The sequence below is a fragment of the Haliotis rufescens genome, unplaced genomic scaffold, assembly GCF_023055435.1.
Source record: "Haliotis rufescens isolate VD_foot unplaced genomic scaffold, xgHalRufe1.0.p SCAF_62, whole genome shotgun sequence".
Classification (NCBI taxonomy): Eukaryota; Metazoa; Mollusca; class Gastropoda; order Lepetellida; family Haliotidae; genus Haliotis; species Haliotis rufescens.
The window spans coordinates 936,928-955,091 of record NW_025964353.1 but is presented as its reverse complement, the minus strand read 5'-3'; the positions used below and the strand labels follow the sequence as shown (position 1 = coordinate 955,091).

General features: G+C 38.6%; 1 protein-coding gene across 2 annotated transcripts; it reads right to left on the bottom strand.

The window, feature by feature from the left end:
- Window positions 1–2,043: 2,043 nt before the first annotated feature.
- LOC124110856 lies at window positions 2,044–18,151 on the bottom strand. Of its 2 annotated transcripts, XM_046470321.2 has the most exons (7): window positions 18,007–18,151; window positions 13,488–13,535; window positions 12,309–12,384; window positions 10,789–10,814; window positions 10,219–10,245; window positions 7,707–7,865; window positions 2,044–4,026 (listed from the first exon to the last, which is right to left on the bottom strand). In XM_046470321.2, the coding sequence occupies exons 1-7, from the start codon at window positions 18,112–18,114 to the stop codon at window positions 4,021–4,023; spliced, it is 450 nt and encodes a 149-aa protein (XP_046326277.1). In that variant the 5' UTR covers window positions 18,115–18,151; the 3' UTR covers window positions 2,044–4,020. The 2 variants fall into 2 exon arrangements, with proteins under 2 accessions (XP_046326277.1, XP_046326276.1); XM_046470320.2 differs by lacking the exon at window positions 2,044–4,026 and having other exon boundaries at window positions 6,064–7,865.
- Between the last annotated feature and the right edge of the window lie 13 nt (window positions 18,152–18,164).

The following is an 18,164-nucleotide window of genomic DNA, read 5'->3' as shown; positions in this document are numbered from 1 at the left end:
TATGGCACGTCCTCCACAGCATGAACGATGCTGGAGTGCCTGGATCTACTGGTGTAGATGGCTTCCACCTGGTGGTGTAACACGTCCTCCACAGCATGAACGATGCTGGAGTGCCTGGATCTACTGGTGTAGATGGCTTCCACCTGGGGGTATGGCACGTCCTCCACAGCATGAACGATGCTGGAGTGCCTGGATCTACTGGTGTAGATGGCTTCCACCTGGTGGTGTAACACGTCCTCCACAGCATGAACGATGCTGGAGTGCCTGGATCTACTGGTGTAGATGGCTTCCACCTGGTGGTGTAACACGTCCTCCACAGGATGAACGATGCTGGAGTGCCTGGATCTACTGGTGTAGATGGCTTCTACCTGGTGGTGTAACACGTCCTCCACAGCATGAACGATGACATCATTTGCATAATGCTTGCCAGGCGTTTGGCAAATTTGGGAAGAGGTGGAAATCTGACGATGACAAATCTTGTCTTTATTGAAGATGATCAATGAGTTCAAAGCTACAGTCATGCGTTGCAGCCATGGTGACAGCAGACTTATGCACGGGTGGAACAACACACATTCAGTGAGTTTTCGGTGACGGTTGGCCTAGGTATTCTCGCGCAGGTGCCCAAGAAGATTAGCATAATATTTTTCATTACTTGTCTGACCCTTCCGGAGGTAGTCCATCTTTGGAATCCATGAAAACCGAAGCCATCGAACAGACTGCCTTCTTTTTAGGTTACGTCAGATGTTTCCGCTGCTTTGACTGTTGTTTAGTCTCTGACAGTTAAGTGATTAAATTGTGAACCCAAGGCCCATCCATACTTACAAATCACTAACAACAAAATCAGCCGGGTCTGTTTCAAAACGACATATATTCGCACTAGAGAGGATGAACCTCAAGTCAGAAGCCTTGTAACCAGCGTGCTGAAGCGATTGTCATGCCCAGTTCATTACTCAAAATGTTCTCAACTCTCATGAGATGCCTACTGTCGCGGGGTGAGTCGTCGATCATTCGTAATCGTATCATATATTTTATCAACATATTTCTTTCTGATCTTGGATCATCTTCGAGGCTGTCTTCTCCCCTCTTGAACTCTGCTGCCCACCGCCTAACAGTGGCAAAAGAAGGAACATCATCCCCTGAAGTCACCATGTCCACATGCAGGGGTGATGAGATTTAGTTAGAGATACTAAATTACTTGATGACAGTGTGTTGGTCAATTTTGTCCATTTTCAACAGAGAATAAATACCTAGTCACTTGGTTTAAATGCATCCTGTAAGCCTGGAAAGTGCTGTATGTAATGCATAGAAACTGTTATCGTGACATCATTTGTAGTTAGGTGCACAACATGTCATTATGCTATCAGGATACCTCCAGTAATTGAGGATGTATTGGTAATATTGAATCCCGTGGAGGGACCAGAGACAATTTGCCACAGAATAATCCTGGATACGACATAGTTCTTTACAGTAAGACTTCAGCAGCTTGTTCGATACACTCCTTGTGACATATGTTAGTGACAGTAAACTGTGTGAAATGAGGCGTGTGTAAACGTACCCACTGTTTCACAATGTGTTTGTTTAATATATACAGTCAACAGCATTAATGCTAAACCCCTGCAGCCTGTAAATAATCGTGTATTGATCAAACCAGTGATTGGCATTTTGAGCAATGTCCCATGCTGTGGGGGTTATGAGGACAGGCAATCACCAAGTCTGATCCCAATCCATTTAGTCGCCTTGTATCACAAACATTGGTTGCGGAGTACCTATTCAAACCTGAATCCCCACAGAGTCCAGGGTAAAGTTTGATGAATCCCACAAGTAATAGCATGTTGCCAATAGACTAAGGAAATGAGGAAAAGTCTGGGATTCGAAACCACATCATGCAGATCCTGACATGATTAAGGGTTGCAACTCACACAGAATATTGCTCATATAGCGTTGACCTCAGGACTTGAAATAATCACAACTCAACTGTTCGCTCAGCCGTTCAGTCGGTACTGTCATAATGCAAGACTAAAGTGAAAATAAATAAATGGTAAATTACAAATATATTGTTTACTTCAAATAATACACATGAAAACAGGTCAACAAACAACAAAATATGAAGCACCAAATATTCAGCTGATCAATTGCCACAATAACCAATAAAATTCTTTGAAGTTCTATATTATTCCACATCAACCACACTGGTAGTATTACCTCGTGAGTTCATGCCATGGACTATGTACAAATCAAACTATATTTGCCAACTGAATTATTCAGGGAATAACCTAGCTACATGTACTAGGACTTACAGATTATCTGTCCCGTAGTGAAAGCTCAGACCCTTTATGGAGGAACTTACATGCACATCAACCATTCACAAGATAATCTATCTTACTCATTCTCATTTCAAGAAACGAAACATAATCAACATTTACTTTGCTGAAATTAACTTATTATTCAGATGACATAATATTATCCATTTGTGAAGTCGCTAAAAATGGATGATGTCATGTTGAATTGTTCTGTCAAAGAGCTTTAATTGAACTTTAGTGAGATTCTCTTAAAAGCAATTGCCAACATTTAATTGATCTTTCTAACCTCATGGGCAATATAACATGTAAGTGGAGAAGTTAATGTTTTGAGAAAATATCAAGAAAAAGTCATAGTCAGCCTCTATAGCATCAAACTATTCAGGGGATATGATGGTGTCTTAAGACCAGGCACAGGTGGCCTGTTGTCCAAGCCATCACAAACCGATGTACTGTGTCCTTTAGGCTCAACAGAATCGCAAGGTTCGAACCCACATTCACCCTGATTATCATTCATGGCACATGTGCTTGTGGGTTCAACAAAATGCACAGACATATCTCACAGGTTTTCCCTCCTGTATAAAATTGACTCTCTGAAATAACTGAAATACTATTGAAAGCTGCCTTACTCACTCACTCGCTATGATTGTACCTAGTGTTACCAGGGAAACAATGTCCACTGAGCCTCCTAGGTTCTCACTAACAGTAGAGATTGAGCGAGTTTGATTTTACGCCGCTTTTAGCAATATTCCAGAATATCATGACGGGGGACCCCAGAAATGAGCTTCATACTTTTATCCATGTGGAGAATCGAACCTAGCCTTCGGTGTAATGAGTGAACGTTTTAACCACTAGGCTACCCCACCTCCCCCAACTAACAGTATATTTAATGAGCTGTATTGAGTATTTTTCATAGTTATACCACCCAGCACTTGATGCTGGGCAACCTTCTGTCCCATAGTGACTGTACATGCACAAGGGAGGCAGATGCACCACCACACAACAAGAAATTGGAATGTACTTAGAATGAGCATCTGCAGAAACTTGGATGAGTGGTTGCGATATGTTAGTGCAACAGAAGATTCATTTAGATACTTAGTTATAAAAGTAGATTTCTTTCATAGTTTGCAGGGTAATATATTTCATAACATCACACTTTCTAATATGATCATAGGAATGAACAAAGTTATTCACAGACATGTACATACCAAGTATTAATTAACCATTCCACCTAATGCTACACACAACATACCAGAGCAAATAAACAAACTGTTTCAATGAACCAACAGGAGAAAATGTGAGTTTGGCAACTTCATGTTGTTTTGTGATATACTGTTCCATATTCCTAGACACAAGACTTCTAGATTTCCACTTTTGTATTCCTCTCAAGGCTCCTCCTTACACCTTCATCAGGGGGAATCCCTTCACCTTGAGCCTCTGTAAACTACCAATGTCTCAATACCTATCAAAGATTTGCCTCATATTGTTTTACGACACATGCATATAAGTCATGTCATGTAGTTTGCTATACATAATAACTTGACGTTTAATAAAATATTGCTTTATGTTGTTTCATCATGTATGTTGCATGTATAGCACGTCTCTTGTTATGAACTCGTCATATTCCACAGTCAAGCAGCTGCGGACTTCTCATGCAGTGGCAAGGCAACATATCACACAGATGTAGGTCCAATACTTCAGGCTCCCAAGGTCATATGCTTGATCATGTCTGAAGCAAGAAAACAACTATCATCAATTTGTTGTTGCAATGTAATTACATGATATGATATATAAGTAAAACCCAAAGTTATTCAGTTAGATGGTTTATTTCAGAAGAGGAATATGACATTCAGCTCAGAATTAATGACTTAAATTTACGAAGAACATGAAAAATGAAATGTTGAGATTAAAATTGAAGAAAACAGAAGGCATACCTCTACCAGGGCAGAACCTACAGCATTCAAAAAGCAATCGGTTAGTGCATTCCAGCTTTCTATAACAACCAGCAACAAAAGAATAGCGCGACCAAATAGCCACATCGCCTAATTTTCCTGCCTAATTACAGACCCCATCACCCAATTCATATAGAACCCAGATCGCCTAAAATCTGTGATCACTGGACCACAGCGCTTCACTACAGCAGGCCAAATAATTAGACAGGGGTGATTTTATAATTCTGACATCTGCTGTTTATTTATTCTACTGATGACTTAAAGAACATAGCCTACCACACAGTAATGACTGACTACATTCATAAACAAGACAACAGCGTTGTCACTATCCCCCGCCATAGGGTGCATTAGAATATTGACAAGTCTTGACAAGAATCTCTTAGATAAGCATGAAACTTTCATTCATGTAACTTCAGTAGTTTCTGAGAAAACCTGTCCCCATGTTACACACTAAGTTGAAAAGCACAGAGCAAGGGCCATAACTCTGTGAAAATAAATTTAGACCCCAATTTTCGAACTCATTTAATATCATGACCAGCAATATCAGTGTGAAAAATCTCATTTCTCCAACTTAAATAGTACCAACAATACTTCAGGTAAGAGAGATGTACTTCATTTCTGAGCAGGAAACAGAAATATTTAGAAGCATATTATTTCTGTTAGTGTATGACATTTTCTAGAATGGCGAATGTCATTTCGACAACTGGTCCGCAGAATCAAATCTCTTCCCCTGGATCAAGTTGACCACATTAATAGGAAAAGGATTGTATGGTAACGTGGTAAATAATGCTAAGTGTACACTGAGATTGTTTGTATTGTACAAACCAAATCAAGCACAGAAAACCCTCCTAGCGTTATAACTTGTATCTCTCTCATAGGTGAAAATTAGGCGAAGTGGGTGGACACCAATAGACAGCAATAAAAGCAGAGCATTCAAGTGGAACATCATAAGTAACAATAGCATTTTGAGGAGAGTTGATTAGTGACAGTGCAGAAATGCATACATGCCATCATACTAGATGTCTCATACTCATGTTCTTGAAGTAAGTATGGCATGGGGCACACGTTAATATGTTTAAGTGTGGCATGGGGCACACGTTAATATGTTTTAGTGTTCCCTTTTGAGGTATAGTGGAAATAGTCTTGATCCATCATCAAACTCGGTGAAGGTAAAATGTAATTTCACCAAGGCTAGATAACAAGTTGTTGTAATTTTGAAAGTTTACTCCCTTCTTTATCACTGAGATTTATAATACCCTATTTTATTACGTATACCAAATATATTTGGGCGAATCGTACTGTACATGAAGCGTGTTCACGTGTTAATCACTTTGATTTGTCTGTCACATTTATTTGTGGTTCACTATTAACCATTAAACACCAACGCCAGAGAATAGCACTCTCCATTATCCATGGAAACAAAATCCAAAAGGCTTTATGACAACCTGGAGGTGATCTCATGAGAACAATGTCACTAGGTGTTACTGTTAATATTAAAATTGGATTTCTAAGTGTGGCCTTCAGGCATCAGATACTTCTAATTAGCGTGCAATCCGCACTCAAATATCCAAGGAAGTTTAAACCCTGGCAACTCAGGACTGATGTCATCTCTAAACAGAACTGATGGCTGAGGATTCTTATTTCATCAATAAAAATAAAAAAAAGATATTATGTCACAGTCAGAGACAAAGAAGCACCAAATTTCAAGCTCTCTGTTGTCCCTATTTGAAATAAATTCTTAGTCAACAATGGTCAATAGCTACAGCTTCACATTGTAAACACAGTATTATGTTACAAAAAGACATTGCAACAAGTTTCAAGATTGTTTGGCATAACACCATATCATTCGTTTATTGAATAAACGTTGATAAATACATATAAATGAAATAAATACATGTAATTAATGAAAAGAACAGTGATTGGTCTGTGTTGGTCACTTGTGAACATCATCCTTAATACAGCCCTGATCATCATGGAGTGAGCGGGGTTTACACAGTTTTGCCACTTTCAACAATGTTATGGCAATATTCCAGGCAGATCACATTGGGAGACACCAGAATCAAACTGTGGCGTGGCAGGGCGAGCGAATGCATTAAACACTATGGAAGTGTGATATTCAACATAAACATAGAAATGATGAATAGAAAACATAATTTGGAATTTCATTTCACAGATTCCATTGGGCGTAAAAGTCAAAACAGTGGCGAAAATTATGAATATGGATCGCTGAGAACAAGTCAGTCACATAATATTCTATGCTATCATGCATACTAACTATAATTTGTACTGACAACAAGAAGACAATTTGCAAAACAGACATACAACAGGCAAGCAATAAGAGTGTTAGCAAAGAGTCTGTCCTCCAGGCACACTAAGTAAGAAACAGACGAGCAGATGACAGATATACTGAAGTATACGAGAACATTCCACTGAAATAGGTGACTTTGTTATGTTTAGAATTCAGCGTATGCTCCATCACACACATCTATATCTAGGTAGGGCTCTCACGGGTACCAAAATCACTACGCGAGTGCTCGTTAGTTATTACTTGTCAATCATTCCTGTACTTGCCTGCAAGTTATCAGTTTGGCCAAATCACTGGAGCTAACAAGCCCTCTAGGCTCTGAACCCTGTGTCAATAAACTAGGTGACTTCCTTGGTTGAAACAAACCTTGAAGGAAATCTGACAGTCGGAAATTATCAGAATAAAAAATGTCAGTTAAATATAACAGGCATGTAACAATTGTAACTAGTTAGATTCATACAGCCATGCTGTTTCGCATTCCACAGCACTCGCAACAAATAGTAGTCAATTTCACCAAATCATTGGAGCAAACAGGCCCTCTAGGTGACTATGGGGGCATGCCGAAATGAATGCATACAATACAGTTTCCGGCAATATCAACATTTTGAGCACAGTTTACCCTCGTATTTGTGATTTGAAATGACCATTATTTTGTTACTGTTTTCAGAAAATTCATGAAATGTACATACACACGTATGTCCCAAAAATCCTAAAATATTTTGCATACAATTTTAGAAGTAATGCTTCTTTAAAATATAATTGACAAGGAAACCTGTTCTTTCATCACACAGCAAAACACTTTACCCTACTTCCAGTGCACTTGTCTGATATGTACCTGTCTGGCTTGTATGGACTACTGTGCTCCAGTGATGGTCAATTTATCCATGGTAAACAAATCTCAATAAAAAAGAACAAATCTCAATAAAAAAGAAGGCTGGATGAAAATAAGTTTTAAAGAGTAGATATGTTGTTCCAAAATGTAATCATCTAGAAACTGAATCTTCTAAAAACAATGAAACCAAACAAGTCCAAAATTGTCCATGCAGGTGAAAAGAGAGAGAGTTAGAAAGCATCAAGCACCACTGGCACCGCAGGAAGAGTGTGGTGATAGACGTCAAGAGACTTGTTGGAAGTCACGTTGGAAATGGTTACCCATGTATAGGCACGCGTTGTTCCGTTGACAACTGGTTTAGCTGTGGACAGCCCAGACATGTCGGCAGGTTCGGGACGGAACACGTAGATGTCTGTTGTAATGGTCTGTATAAGAATGACCACGCCCACCAAGACAATGTACCAGTACTTCTCTACGCCCTGAAACACACATGGAAAGTAAAGCAAGCCATTTGCAACAACTTACTACATAAGTGGTTATTATTAGCCTTTTTCTAAGGTAATGGATTTAACTGACTTTAAAAGTCGAGTTTCCACCCTTGCCAAACTAGGCTGGAATTCCATGGCACGATTGTACAGCCACCACTAGCTATTACCAGTTATGTCCCTTCCATGGCTCTCCTATTGACCAATCAGATTCCACCTATATTACTTGCCTTTGAATCGAATAAAATGGCGGTGCCCAGTCAAGGTGGTCTGATCGATAACAAAGATCTATATTTTAATAAAATGGGTCAAATTATTTGAGCACCTTGATTAAAAACATGAAAAGATTTGGAAAATATCTGTAGCCCCGAGTTGAAGGTACAAATGCTTTGCAAATCCTGCAATCGACTTAAATTTGCATGGCAGTTTACGAACAGGATGTCGATTTCGTCACGTGATTTTCATTGGACTATGCATAGACTTGTTAGTCCAACCATAACATAACTCCGAAACTTCAGCCTAGTTCAGAAAGGGTGGAAACTGGACTTTTATAGTGAGTAACCTCCCTTGCCTTTGGGAAGAGAAAAATGAGGGACCAGGGTGCCTTTGTACAAACAACCTTAGCACTTTGACAGTCGTAGGTCTATGTGAAGGTACGGGAGTTACGATCACCTTAGCCCTTAAGATCACTTTGTTCAATGGCAGCCTGTAAGGACATTACCTACTCAACAGCGCTTCACCCACTGGGTCTGTCTGTTTGTGAACCAGTGGTAGAAACTAACATTTTTTGTCCACTAGTTCATATAATGATAACATATAGCAAAACCCTTCAAAATGGCAAATTTCTACTAGTCCTTATGATACGTTAACTATTGGGCAGTTTGGCAAGGACTGCAGGACTACTGCCAATTTCTAATCCTGTGAGCAGTAGGGATAACTCTAGGGATGTAAACGGGAGCCCAGGTTGACCACGGTAACTACATATCTTCTACATGCTGGCACAATTAACGTTCAAGAATTATAATGACATCGTAATATTACAAAAGCTCTCATCTCTGTGTCAATAAACTAAGTGATTTCTTTGCTTGAAACAAAACTTAGTGATCATGTGAAGGAAATCTGACAGTCAGAACTAATCAGAAATGTCAGTTAAATATAACAGGCATTACAGTAAACAGTTACAGTAAACTATGGTTAACACGAACTTGAAGGGAGTGCTAATTTTAGTTCGTAATAACCGTAGTTCATTATAAGCATATATACAGCATTTACATAACAAATGGTCGGGACTAAAAAGTAAGTTTGTTATATCGGTCAGCTCGTTATAAGCGTGTTCGTTTTAAATGTAGTTTACTGTAGTTAGATTCAAACAGCCATGCTGTTCCGCATACCATGGGATTCGCAGCAAATATTATTTGCATTGATTCTCATTATTGGTGTGTACAGGACCTGTGTACATGTATTTATTGTTCAGCACAACCTTGGCCGACTCATCTGACTTCCAACATAAGCGGAGTAAAAGAAGCTAGATAAATACAGAAGGATACTCCCTGGACCATAAGGGATACTGAAGATCAAGTTCGCAAGGTTTCACTCTGTACACGTTTCCAAGTACAGTCAAGTCTCGTTAATCGTACACTCGTTAATCCGACAATCGGCTTTATCCGACACTAATCATGGGAACTAATTAAATCAGTGCTATTTAGACCCGTTAATCGGAAAGGCACGTACTCCGACTCTGACACACCTAATTCGTAACAAATTATCGAAATCACTCATTAATCAGTCTCGTTAAACCGACACACTCCGTTGTCATCTGCCTGCGAGTACACAGCTCCGTGTTTTGATGCGAGACGAGTCAGCTGGTAGTTGCATATTACAATGGCTGCAGAGATAAACTTGCTTAACAATAAACAATTAATACTTTAAATAAACAAAACAGATACAAATTCTCACTACCGCTTAGAACATCCCATTACATGTCAAGTCTTAGCTTATTAAAGTATTTCGAGTCAGTCATACAGCCCGTAACAGCAGTCTTGTGTTGAGCTTTAGAGGTTGCATGATTAGAAAAAATATTCCGCTAACATTGTAACATAACAATAGGATTATTTCATTTTTCATTTTTATTATTACAACGTGATTGTATATTACCTGTCGTGTAGTTGCCCGATTTTAGATCATGAACGTTGATACTACTTAAATTTCGTTTATCCGACATACTCGTTAATAGGACTTAACCATATGCAACCAACCATGTCAGATGTACAGGACTTGACTATATATTCCTCAGTTAACATACCTAACCTAAAATAATATACACAAAGGTGAGGAGAAAGATACTTACTAAGTCTCCATTTCGATACCACCAATTCTGAAAAAGAAGTAAGAAATCAGCTGCATGAATATTATATCCTATCAGTTTAAGTGATAAGACTGACAGAGATAAAACACAGGCACTTAGAGTATGTGCTATAGATGATCCAAATATGAGAGGACACTGACCTGAAGATGATAATCTTACATAGCAGACTTTTGACATGTACTACATTGTATGTCTGGTAAACCAAAGGGTCTTGGACCAGCTGTATTGTTATCAAATGTCAGAAATTGGAAAACAGACTTTATATAACACTAAAACTTTGGAGACTAAATGTTTTAATAATGTAATATTATTGAAATCAATAATAGGAACATAAGGCATTTTCCATAACTTTTTTAAAAAGTCAGTAACATATTTTGGACGTGAGGAGAGGACAAAAGGTACACGTAATACATTCCTTATACCATGTATGCAAATGATCTTGCTAAATATTGTGTCTTGTTTGTTATTGTGTTACAACTGGTACATGTTGTATTTCAAGGTTGTTTGTTTGGAAATAAATAGTTTCTCGCAATGCAAATATCACAAACTTACCACTACGACTCCAACAAAACTGCTGACTGAAATATAAGAAATGAGTGATTACAATAGTGTATCCGCGGAATTCCCGAGGCAAGGGAGATAACTGACCATAAAAGTCCTGTTTCCACCTTGCCAAACTAGGCTTGAATTGAAGCGGCTATTATGAGTGATGTCCCTTGTATGTCCCTAATTGACCAATCAGATTCCACCTATCATATCACTTGCATTTGCTTCAAGCAAAATGGTGGCGCCCAGTAAAGACGATCTGACTGATAATCAAGATCAGTATTGCAATAAAACGGGGGTCTTACTTCGCGAAGTGCATCAAATCGTGTCAGTACCTTGTTTATAAACATGAAAAGATGTGGAAAATATCTGTTGATGCCGAGTGGACGGTACACATGCTTTACAAATCCTCCAATTGACTGAAATGTGCACGGCAGCTTACGAAACCGGATATTGATTTCATTGCGAGATTTTGATTTGAATATGCATAGCCTCGTTAATGCAGCCAACATATAACTCCATAATTCTAGTCTAGATCGGCAAGTGTGGAAACTGGACTTTTACAGTTGGTTAACTCCCTTGACTCGGGAAGATGTGTATCAGTGTGATACAAATAAAGTGATACAAAGAAAGACCTACTACAGCCAGTGAACCAGTCAGGCTGTCTCATGCAATTACAAGTCATAGATGACAATGATACTCAAATGGACGACTGAAACACGTGGCACTGAAGATCTGGGTTAGAATATAGGTCTTCAGCAACCCATGCTTGTCGTAAGAGGCGACTAACGGGATCGGGTGGTCAGGCTCGCTGACTTTGTTGTTTCATGTCATCGTGACCGCCTCCGTGGTCTAGTGGAACAGCGTCCGCCCGGAGAGCGGAAGGTCCGGGGTTCGATCCCCGGCCGCGTCATACAAAAAGACGTTAAAAGATTGTACTTGTTGTTACCCTGTCTGGCGCTCGACATTAAGGGGCTAAAACAAGGACTGGTCGGCTCGGAGTCAGTATACTGTGTCTGAGTGGGGTATTCATGTTAAACTGCGGCATGGTATCTCAGTGAGCTAGCACTATAAATCGGCATCAGTCCGGACTAGTACAAGCAGCTACACACACACATACACGTGCATGCACGTCGCTATATAAGTGCAATAATCTTGGACGCGATGTTAAACCCAATTTCACCTCACCTCACCTCATGTCATCGTATCCCAATTGTGTAGATCGATGCTCATGATTGTATTTGCTGGTCTAGATTTTTATCATTTACAGACCGCCGTCATATAGCTGTAATATTGCTGATCGCGGCGCAACATAAAACAAACTAGGAAGGTTCATGTGTCTGCTTGTTCCCGTTACAATTATGATTACTGGTTCGGTGAGCAATGTGAGAAAACCTGCCCCAGGAGATACGGCATTAACAACAAACAACTTCTGTCAGTGCGTGTGACCAAAGGTGAAAGATGATACCACAATATTTTCACTATTATTTCACCTTGTATTTCAGTGTCATTAGTAGATTACTTACTGACAGTATTGCAGGCCAACAGATAGTAGGACTTATTGGTTGTGTTTGCTTGTATAAGGCACAGGATAAACGCAATCTGTTGGGGAAAAATACAGAGCTCTAACAAACAGGGTAATGTATAAACAGTAATACCATAACTATATTGGAACTCTCCTACCCTGAAGGCGATATTGTTAACTTAGAAAATATCTTTTGACATTGAATTGGGTAAACCATAAACATATACCAAATTCAATTACTTTCACTGTCATACACAACCACCACCTTGAGGCATTGCTCAAGGACCCGTGAAGATCCGGGGTAGAATAGGTCTTCAGAAACCCATGCTTGCCAAAAAAAGGCGACTACGCTTGCTGTAATAGGCAACTATGCTTGTGGTTAGAGGAATGGGATTGGGTGGTCAGGCTTGCTGACTTGGTTGATGCATGTCATCGTATCCCAATTGCATGGATCGCGATGCTCATGATGTGAATCACTGGATCATCTGGTCCAGACTCAATTAATTACAGACCGCCGCCATATAGCTGGAATATTGCTGAGTGTGGCGTTTAACAACAAACAGAAAAAAAACCATTGCTCAAGACATATCATTGTTACAGTTCCGGGGATTTATCTAGACCTGGTCAGATGCTGATTTGGCCCCAAGTCTGCAGCAACTGTCAGTAAAAATTGCCAAACTGGAATTACAAATTTCCCATAACCACAACCAGGATCACTGTGTAACATGATTTCTGAATTATTCTTGTTTAATGAAATATCATAATTTACATCACAATATTTGCAGTCTTCCTCAAATGGAGCATGTCATGAATATATATACACATACAGGCTACCTCTACACAGCCATAAAAGTATTTATTAGTTGTTGCATGAATTGGGAAATGTGCATAATTACAATTTGGAAATTCTGAATGACGTTTGCTATAGACTTGTGGCTGAATATCAGAGCAGGTCTAGAAAAACACTGTCCACATTGTCATAAAACACCCAGATCATATGTGTCAGAATTTGTTGATATTTGGAGACTTGGGGCTCAATATTGGTCTCTGAGCAGGTCTGGATAAATCCCTGTGAAGTGATCAGTTCTGATCTTCATATTCACAGAGAGTGATTATTTTATTTTCGAAGTCATTGGCTAATATTTTACTGAGATAGTTTCTCTTGGACATCAAATCTTACCCCAACCATGAGCAGCACGATGACATTGAACATTCGGACCAGAAACACCTACAATGAAAGAAGATAGATCATAATTAGTTAAATACACAAGTACCGGTACACTATAGATGAATGTAAAACATCAAAACTCAGCATCTGGAACATTTGCTGCCAGTTGATATCGCATTAGGCTCTGTAGTTCACATGTAGTTTGGATATTATATTATAGAACAAATACTGTAGGGTTGAAATCAAAATCAAATTATCACAAATGGTGAGGTGAGTTGAAATAAGTAAAACAAGAATTGTTTTTCACAGAAATAATGAACTCTTCTTTATGTATACTCTGGAAATTCACCTTACCCTCTTTGAACCTAATTCTAACTTGTTACCTTGGAAACAGAAAAAAAATTAAAAGTAAGAAAATTCTTACTCCAGTACATGCATGACTGATGTGTATACAAAGAAATATTGGTTTATGAGTTTTGTGATGTGTTGAACTGCTTAAGAAGAGGACACGAAGCAAGCTCTGACAACCCAATCTCAAAACAAAACGTTTATCATGGCATATACCACAATAAATTTAAATAATAATTCAGTAACTGTGACCTTTTTCTATTTCCCCCTAATTGATTCAGGGAATCGATGATCAATTGCTATAGTTGATAGCCGGCACATACTTACCAACACTATGTTCATTTGTCTCCCTGATGCTGGATACACCTTTCAGTTCCCATCAAGCCATCATCAATGAACAATACCATGAACTGAATCTATGCTTTGTTTGTGTGTTGTTTAACGTCACACTCAGCAATATTCAAGCTAGATGACGGCGGTGTGTAAATAATCAAGACTGGACCAGACAATCCAGTGATTGACATCATGAGCATCGATCTATGCAATTCGGATGTGATGACATGCATCAACCAAATCAGCAAGCCTGACCACCCGATCCTGTTAGTCGCCTCTTACGACAAGCATGGGGAATCTATACAGTGACACGGAATCAATAAGCAGCATCAATGAAGCAAATTTTCCAGACAGAAATGTTTTAATTTTGCCATAGAAACTGATTGAAATGTCGTAATTTATCATTAAAATCAAATCGGTAACAATATATCAGAGTATCAATATTTTGTTCATGATATACTTTTTGGGGTAAAACTGCCAAAGCATAATTTTTTTCTATTTCCAGATGAACCGAAGGATACATAAGTTGAAATTCAGTGAATGAGTGAGTGAGTGAGTGAGTTAAAATTTTAAGTCACATCGGCAATATTTCAGCCATATCGTGACTATCAATGGTTAAATATAATACATATATTGAAGCTTATATAAAAAACTGCCAACGAGGGACAGTAAAATAACTAGACTTATCACAGAAATAAAGTTAAAACTAGTATGTAATCATAAAATCAATAGCACGATACAAAACTTGACATTATAAAAACGGGCTATAGATCGCCAGCAACTAATTCACTGAATGAAGTTTTATGCCACCACATATGTCTGGTTATAGCCATACACCACCAACTCCATGTCTGCTATTTATTTCATTCATTTGTATCAATGGTGTGCAACAATGATGTAGAGACGGAGCTAAGCATAATACCTCATAAGCACCAAAAGCATAAGCATATTTGACTGCTTAATCATGTGTTGATAGATTGAGTAGAATAGGATGTCTTTGAGGTTTGTATCGTTGTAGGAGTTAACAACATTTGTTATTATCACTGTATAGTTCCCCCTGGTAGTTTTTTACCCATTTTTCAATCACGATGCACAAAGGGAATGAGTGAGAGAGGTGTTACACTGTTTTAAGAGTATTTCAGTTATATAAGCAATGCAGATTAACAAGGATTTTGACAGTTTGGTGAAATCCAAAGATTTGGAAAACAATGACAAATCTGGGGATTTGAATACAAAATCTTCAGATTCTGGTACAACTAAGGGACACAACTCTGCTTAGCAGATTACATTGTCTTGGATGATCGCACCGCCTGTACATCTTTTAAGGAATACAGAACTGGTACTTCTTAAAACAAGCTTAGAAATGAGGCACACTTAACCATTTGGAAACATCAATTTCAACAGTAACTTTGCACAAGAATAGCTACATAATTGCTGTAAATTGCTTGTTCAACATGGCTGCTGAGTGGCATCTGAGGAGATGATGTGTACACCTTCAGTGAGAGGAAATGCATTTGGAGAGAATTTGGGAGAATTGTCAAAGTGCAAAGTATATGTAGCTTGGAAAATTTGAAATATCACAAAAGACAGAACAGATACCAGTATGTTGAGTCCTACTACTAATACATACCACATTTGAAATGGTGGAATAATGGCCATAAATAGGCCATGGCAGCCATATTAAAAACTGGATTTCAACCTTTAAACAAATTTATTTAAGGTGTCATCATTTGTGGGAACACGTTTGTAAGGTTCTGCTTCATTTGTCCAGTGGTTTCTGAGGAGAAGATGCTTACGCCGGACAAACACACGCTGGACACAAGACAAACAAGCCATGACATATGCTCACTTGACTTTCAGCCAGGTGAACAATTGGGAACATGATAATGGTATGGATAAAAATATTCCAGACCTCTAGTAAAATGAATTTCCTATAAACCAAATATGTAGGTCTAGCATAACCATTAGCAACAGCTTGAAGTATGGATCAATATGTTTTATGTTTGGTTCTGTCTATATATAGTTAGAAGTGATAGAATTCATGGCAACAGATGTCAAAATTGCTTTGCTAGTGTAGAAAACATTTGATCAATGTGACTTTTGTCAGCATTTTAACAAGATTTAGTTCATAACTGAAAATTCAAATTGGAAAAGTTTATTGTCTATAAACATTAGAAAAATCTTGATTTTTTTATTAAAGAACTGCAACTGTAATAATTGTAGGACTTACAATAACAACTTTTCTTTTTCATTTAGATATTTTCACATTGATGCATTGAGATAGTCTTGACATGTGATCCTTTTACGCCATCCTACTTATAGGCTAAACACCTACCTTGGAAAAGTAGGGCAGAAGGTGTTTTTTTGTTGGCATGGGTACAGATATGTACCCCAGGTATGTTTCTGTATACAGAAATGGGTAGTAGTGAACTTTACGGGGCGCACTTTTTCAGATCCAACGTGCTTCGCCAGCTCACCGGCTTGGCTAATTAATGTATTAATTGGCCGATGCTCTACCTCTGGACCATGAGCGCTATCACATGTAATCAGTGCTCGTTTAACGGGTCATAAGCACCCCCTGAACATGCATGCGCAAGGAAGTAAACAATGACTTGCGCATGCGTGTGACGTCACGCTCTGCCATCCCATTCATCTTTTCTTGAAGCCACACCCGCCATTGTTTATATCAACATGACGAACCAATCGAGCAACGCTATGGTGTATGACAAAATGTTTCACACCACATTCGATTGCATCACTCGTGTGATTACCCTAATCAGATTACTAGGATAACGCTTTGAAAAGGTGAGAATTTATGGCTAACCCTAAAGAGGGAAAAGGGGTGTTGGATCGTAAGGAGTGTCAGTTTCCCTGAGACTGAAAAGGGATGTTTGATTGTAAAGGCGTGTCAGTTTCCCTAAGACCGAAAAAGGGGTCTTGGATCATAAAGCGAGAGCCACTGGAGCATGAGCCACGGTAACGGTATAGCGAGACAGTGGTCGCACTATAGCATGGTAATTAAGTGGATGGAGGCGCTTGGGCTGCGCCTGGTAAACTGCATTGTTGCCCAGAAATGTACCCTAGCCAAAATATAGAATACAGAAACGTATCTGGGTATCGTGGTACTTGTCATTTATTTTATCTAAATATCCGGGATATGCATATTTTACTAATAAAAGTTCATTATTTACATAAGTATAGTGCCAAGTAAAAGAAATTACCGTATTCGACGTAATAAGCACCCTGCTCTAATAAGCGCCCACGGCGATATTTGCTAATATATTGGCTAGTGAACAATACCAATTAGCACCCCTTCCGATTGATCAATGTACACAACACTTATTCATTCGTGTATAATACGTACGTGTTATTCAAATAAGAGCCCCCTATTTCTAATTTTGAGAGCGCCCTTGGCGCTTATTACGTCGAATACGGTAATAGGTATTCAAAGCATATTCACCAAAAAATAAGATAAAAATATTTTAAAAAATCAACAATAAAATATCAGAAATTTAAGATATTTAAGATTTTTGTTTAAAATAACAATAATTTGTCCAAACAAACGTGGATATATCTAGGCCTAAAGAAAAAAAATAAAGAAAAACTACTCATTTAAATAAGAATGCCTGCACCACAGTATTAAGCAATTACGGAACACATCTGAAAACAATTTAGAAAAACAAATCGAGAGCAAAAGCAATATTTCAAAACTCAATATCAATTGAAGCGCCTAATAATCTCTGAAAGCGCGTGACAGACGTAATGAACACCGGTCATGTGCATGGGGAATGATACATAGTCACAGGGTAATATGACAGGGAAAATAGACAATTAAAATGAATACACGTACAATGGTTGGTGAAATGTCATAGTAGATCGCAGAAGTATCTGTTGTTGTTGCTGAACTTGGCTGACTTGAAGCTGGACGCACTGGCGCTGTACTGCTAGGGTCCGCCATCTTGATGTCATATGACCATTGCCACGACTGAATTCCGTTACATTTATGTT

What these genes read in the sequence shown, in the direction of transcription:
- LOC124110856 (XM_046470320.2), bottom strand. Translation starts at nt 18,114, where the DNA reads ATGGCGGACCCTAGCAGTACAGCGCCAGTGCGTCCAGCTTCAAGTCAG. An exon ending in TCGTGCTGCTCATGGTTGGG is followed by an intron (nt 12,385 to 13,487) that starts GTAAGATTTGAT and finishes TTTCCCCAACAG; the next exon opens with ATTGCGTTTATCCTGTGCCT. An exon ending in GTTGGCCTGCAATACTGTCA is followed by an intron (nt 10,815 to 12,308) that starts GTAAGTAATCTA and finishes CTTATATTTCAG; the next exon opens with TCAGCAGTTTTGTTGGAGTC.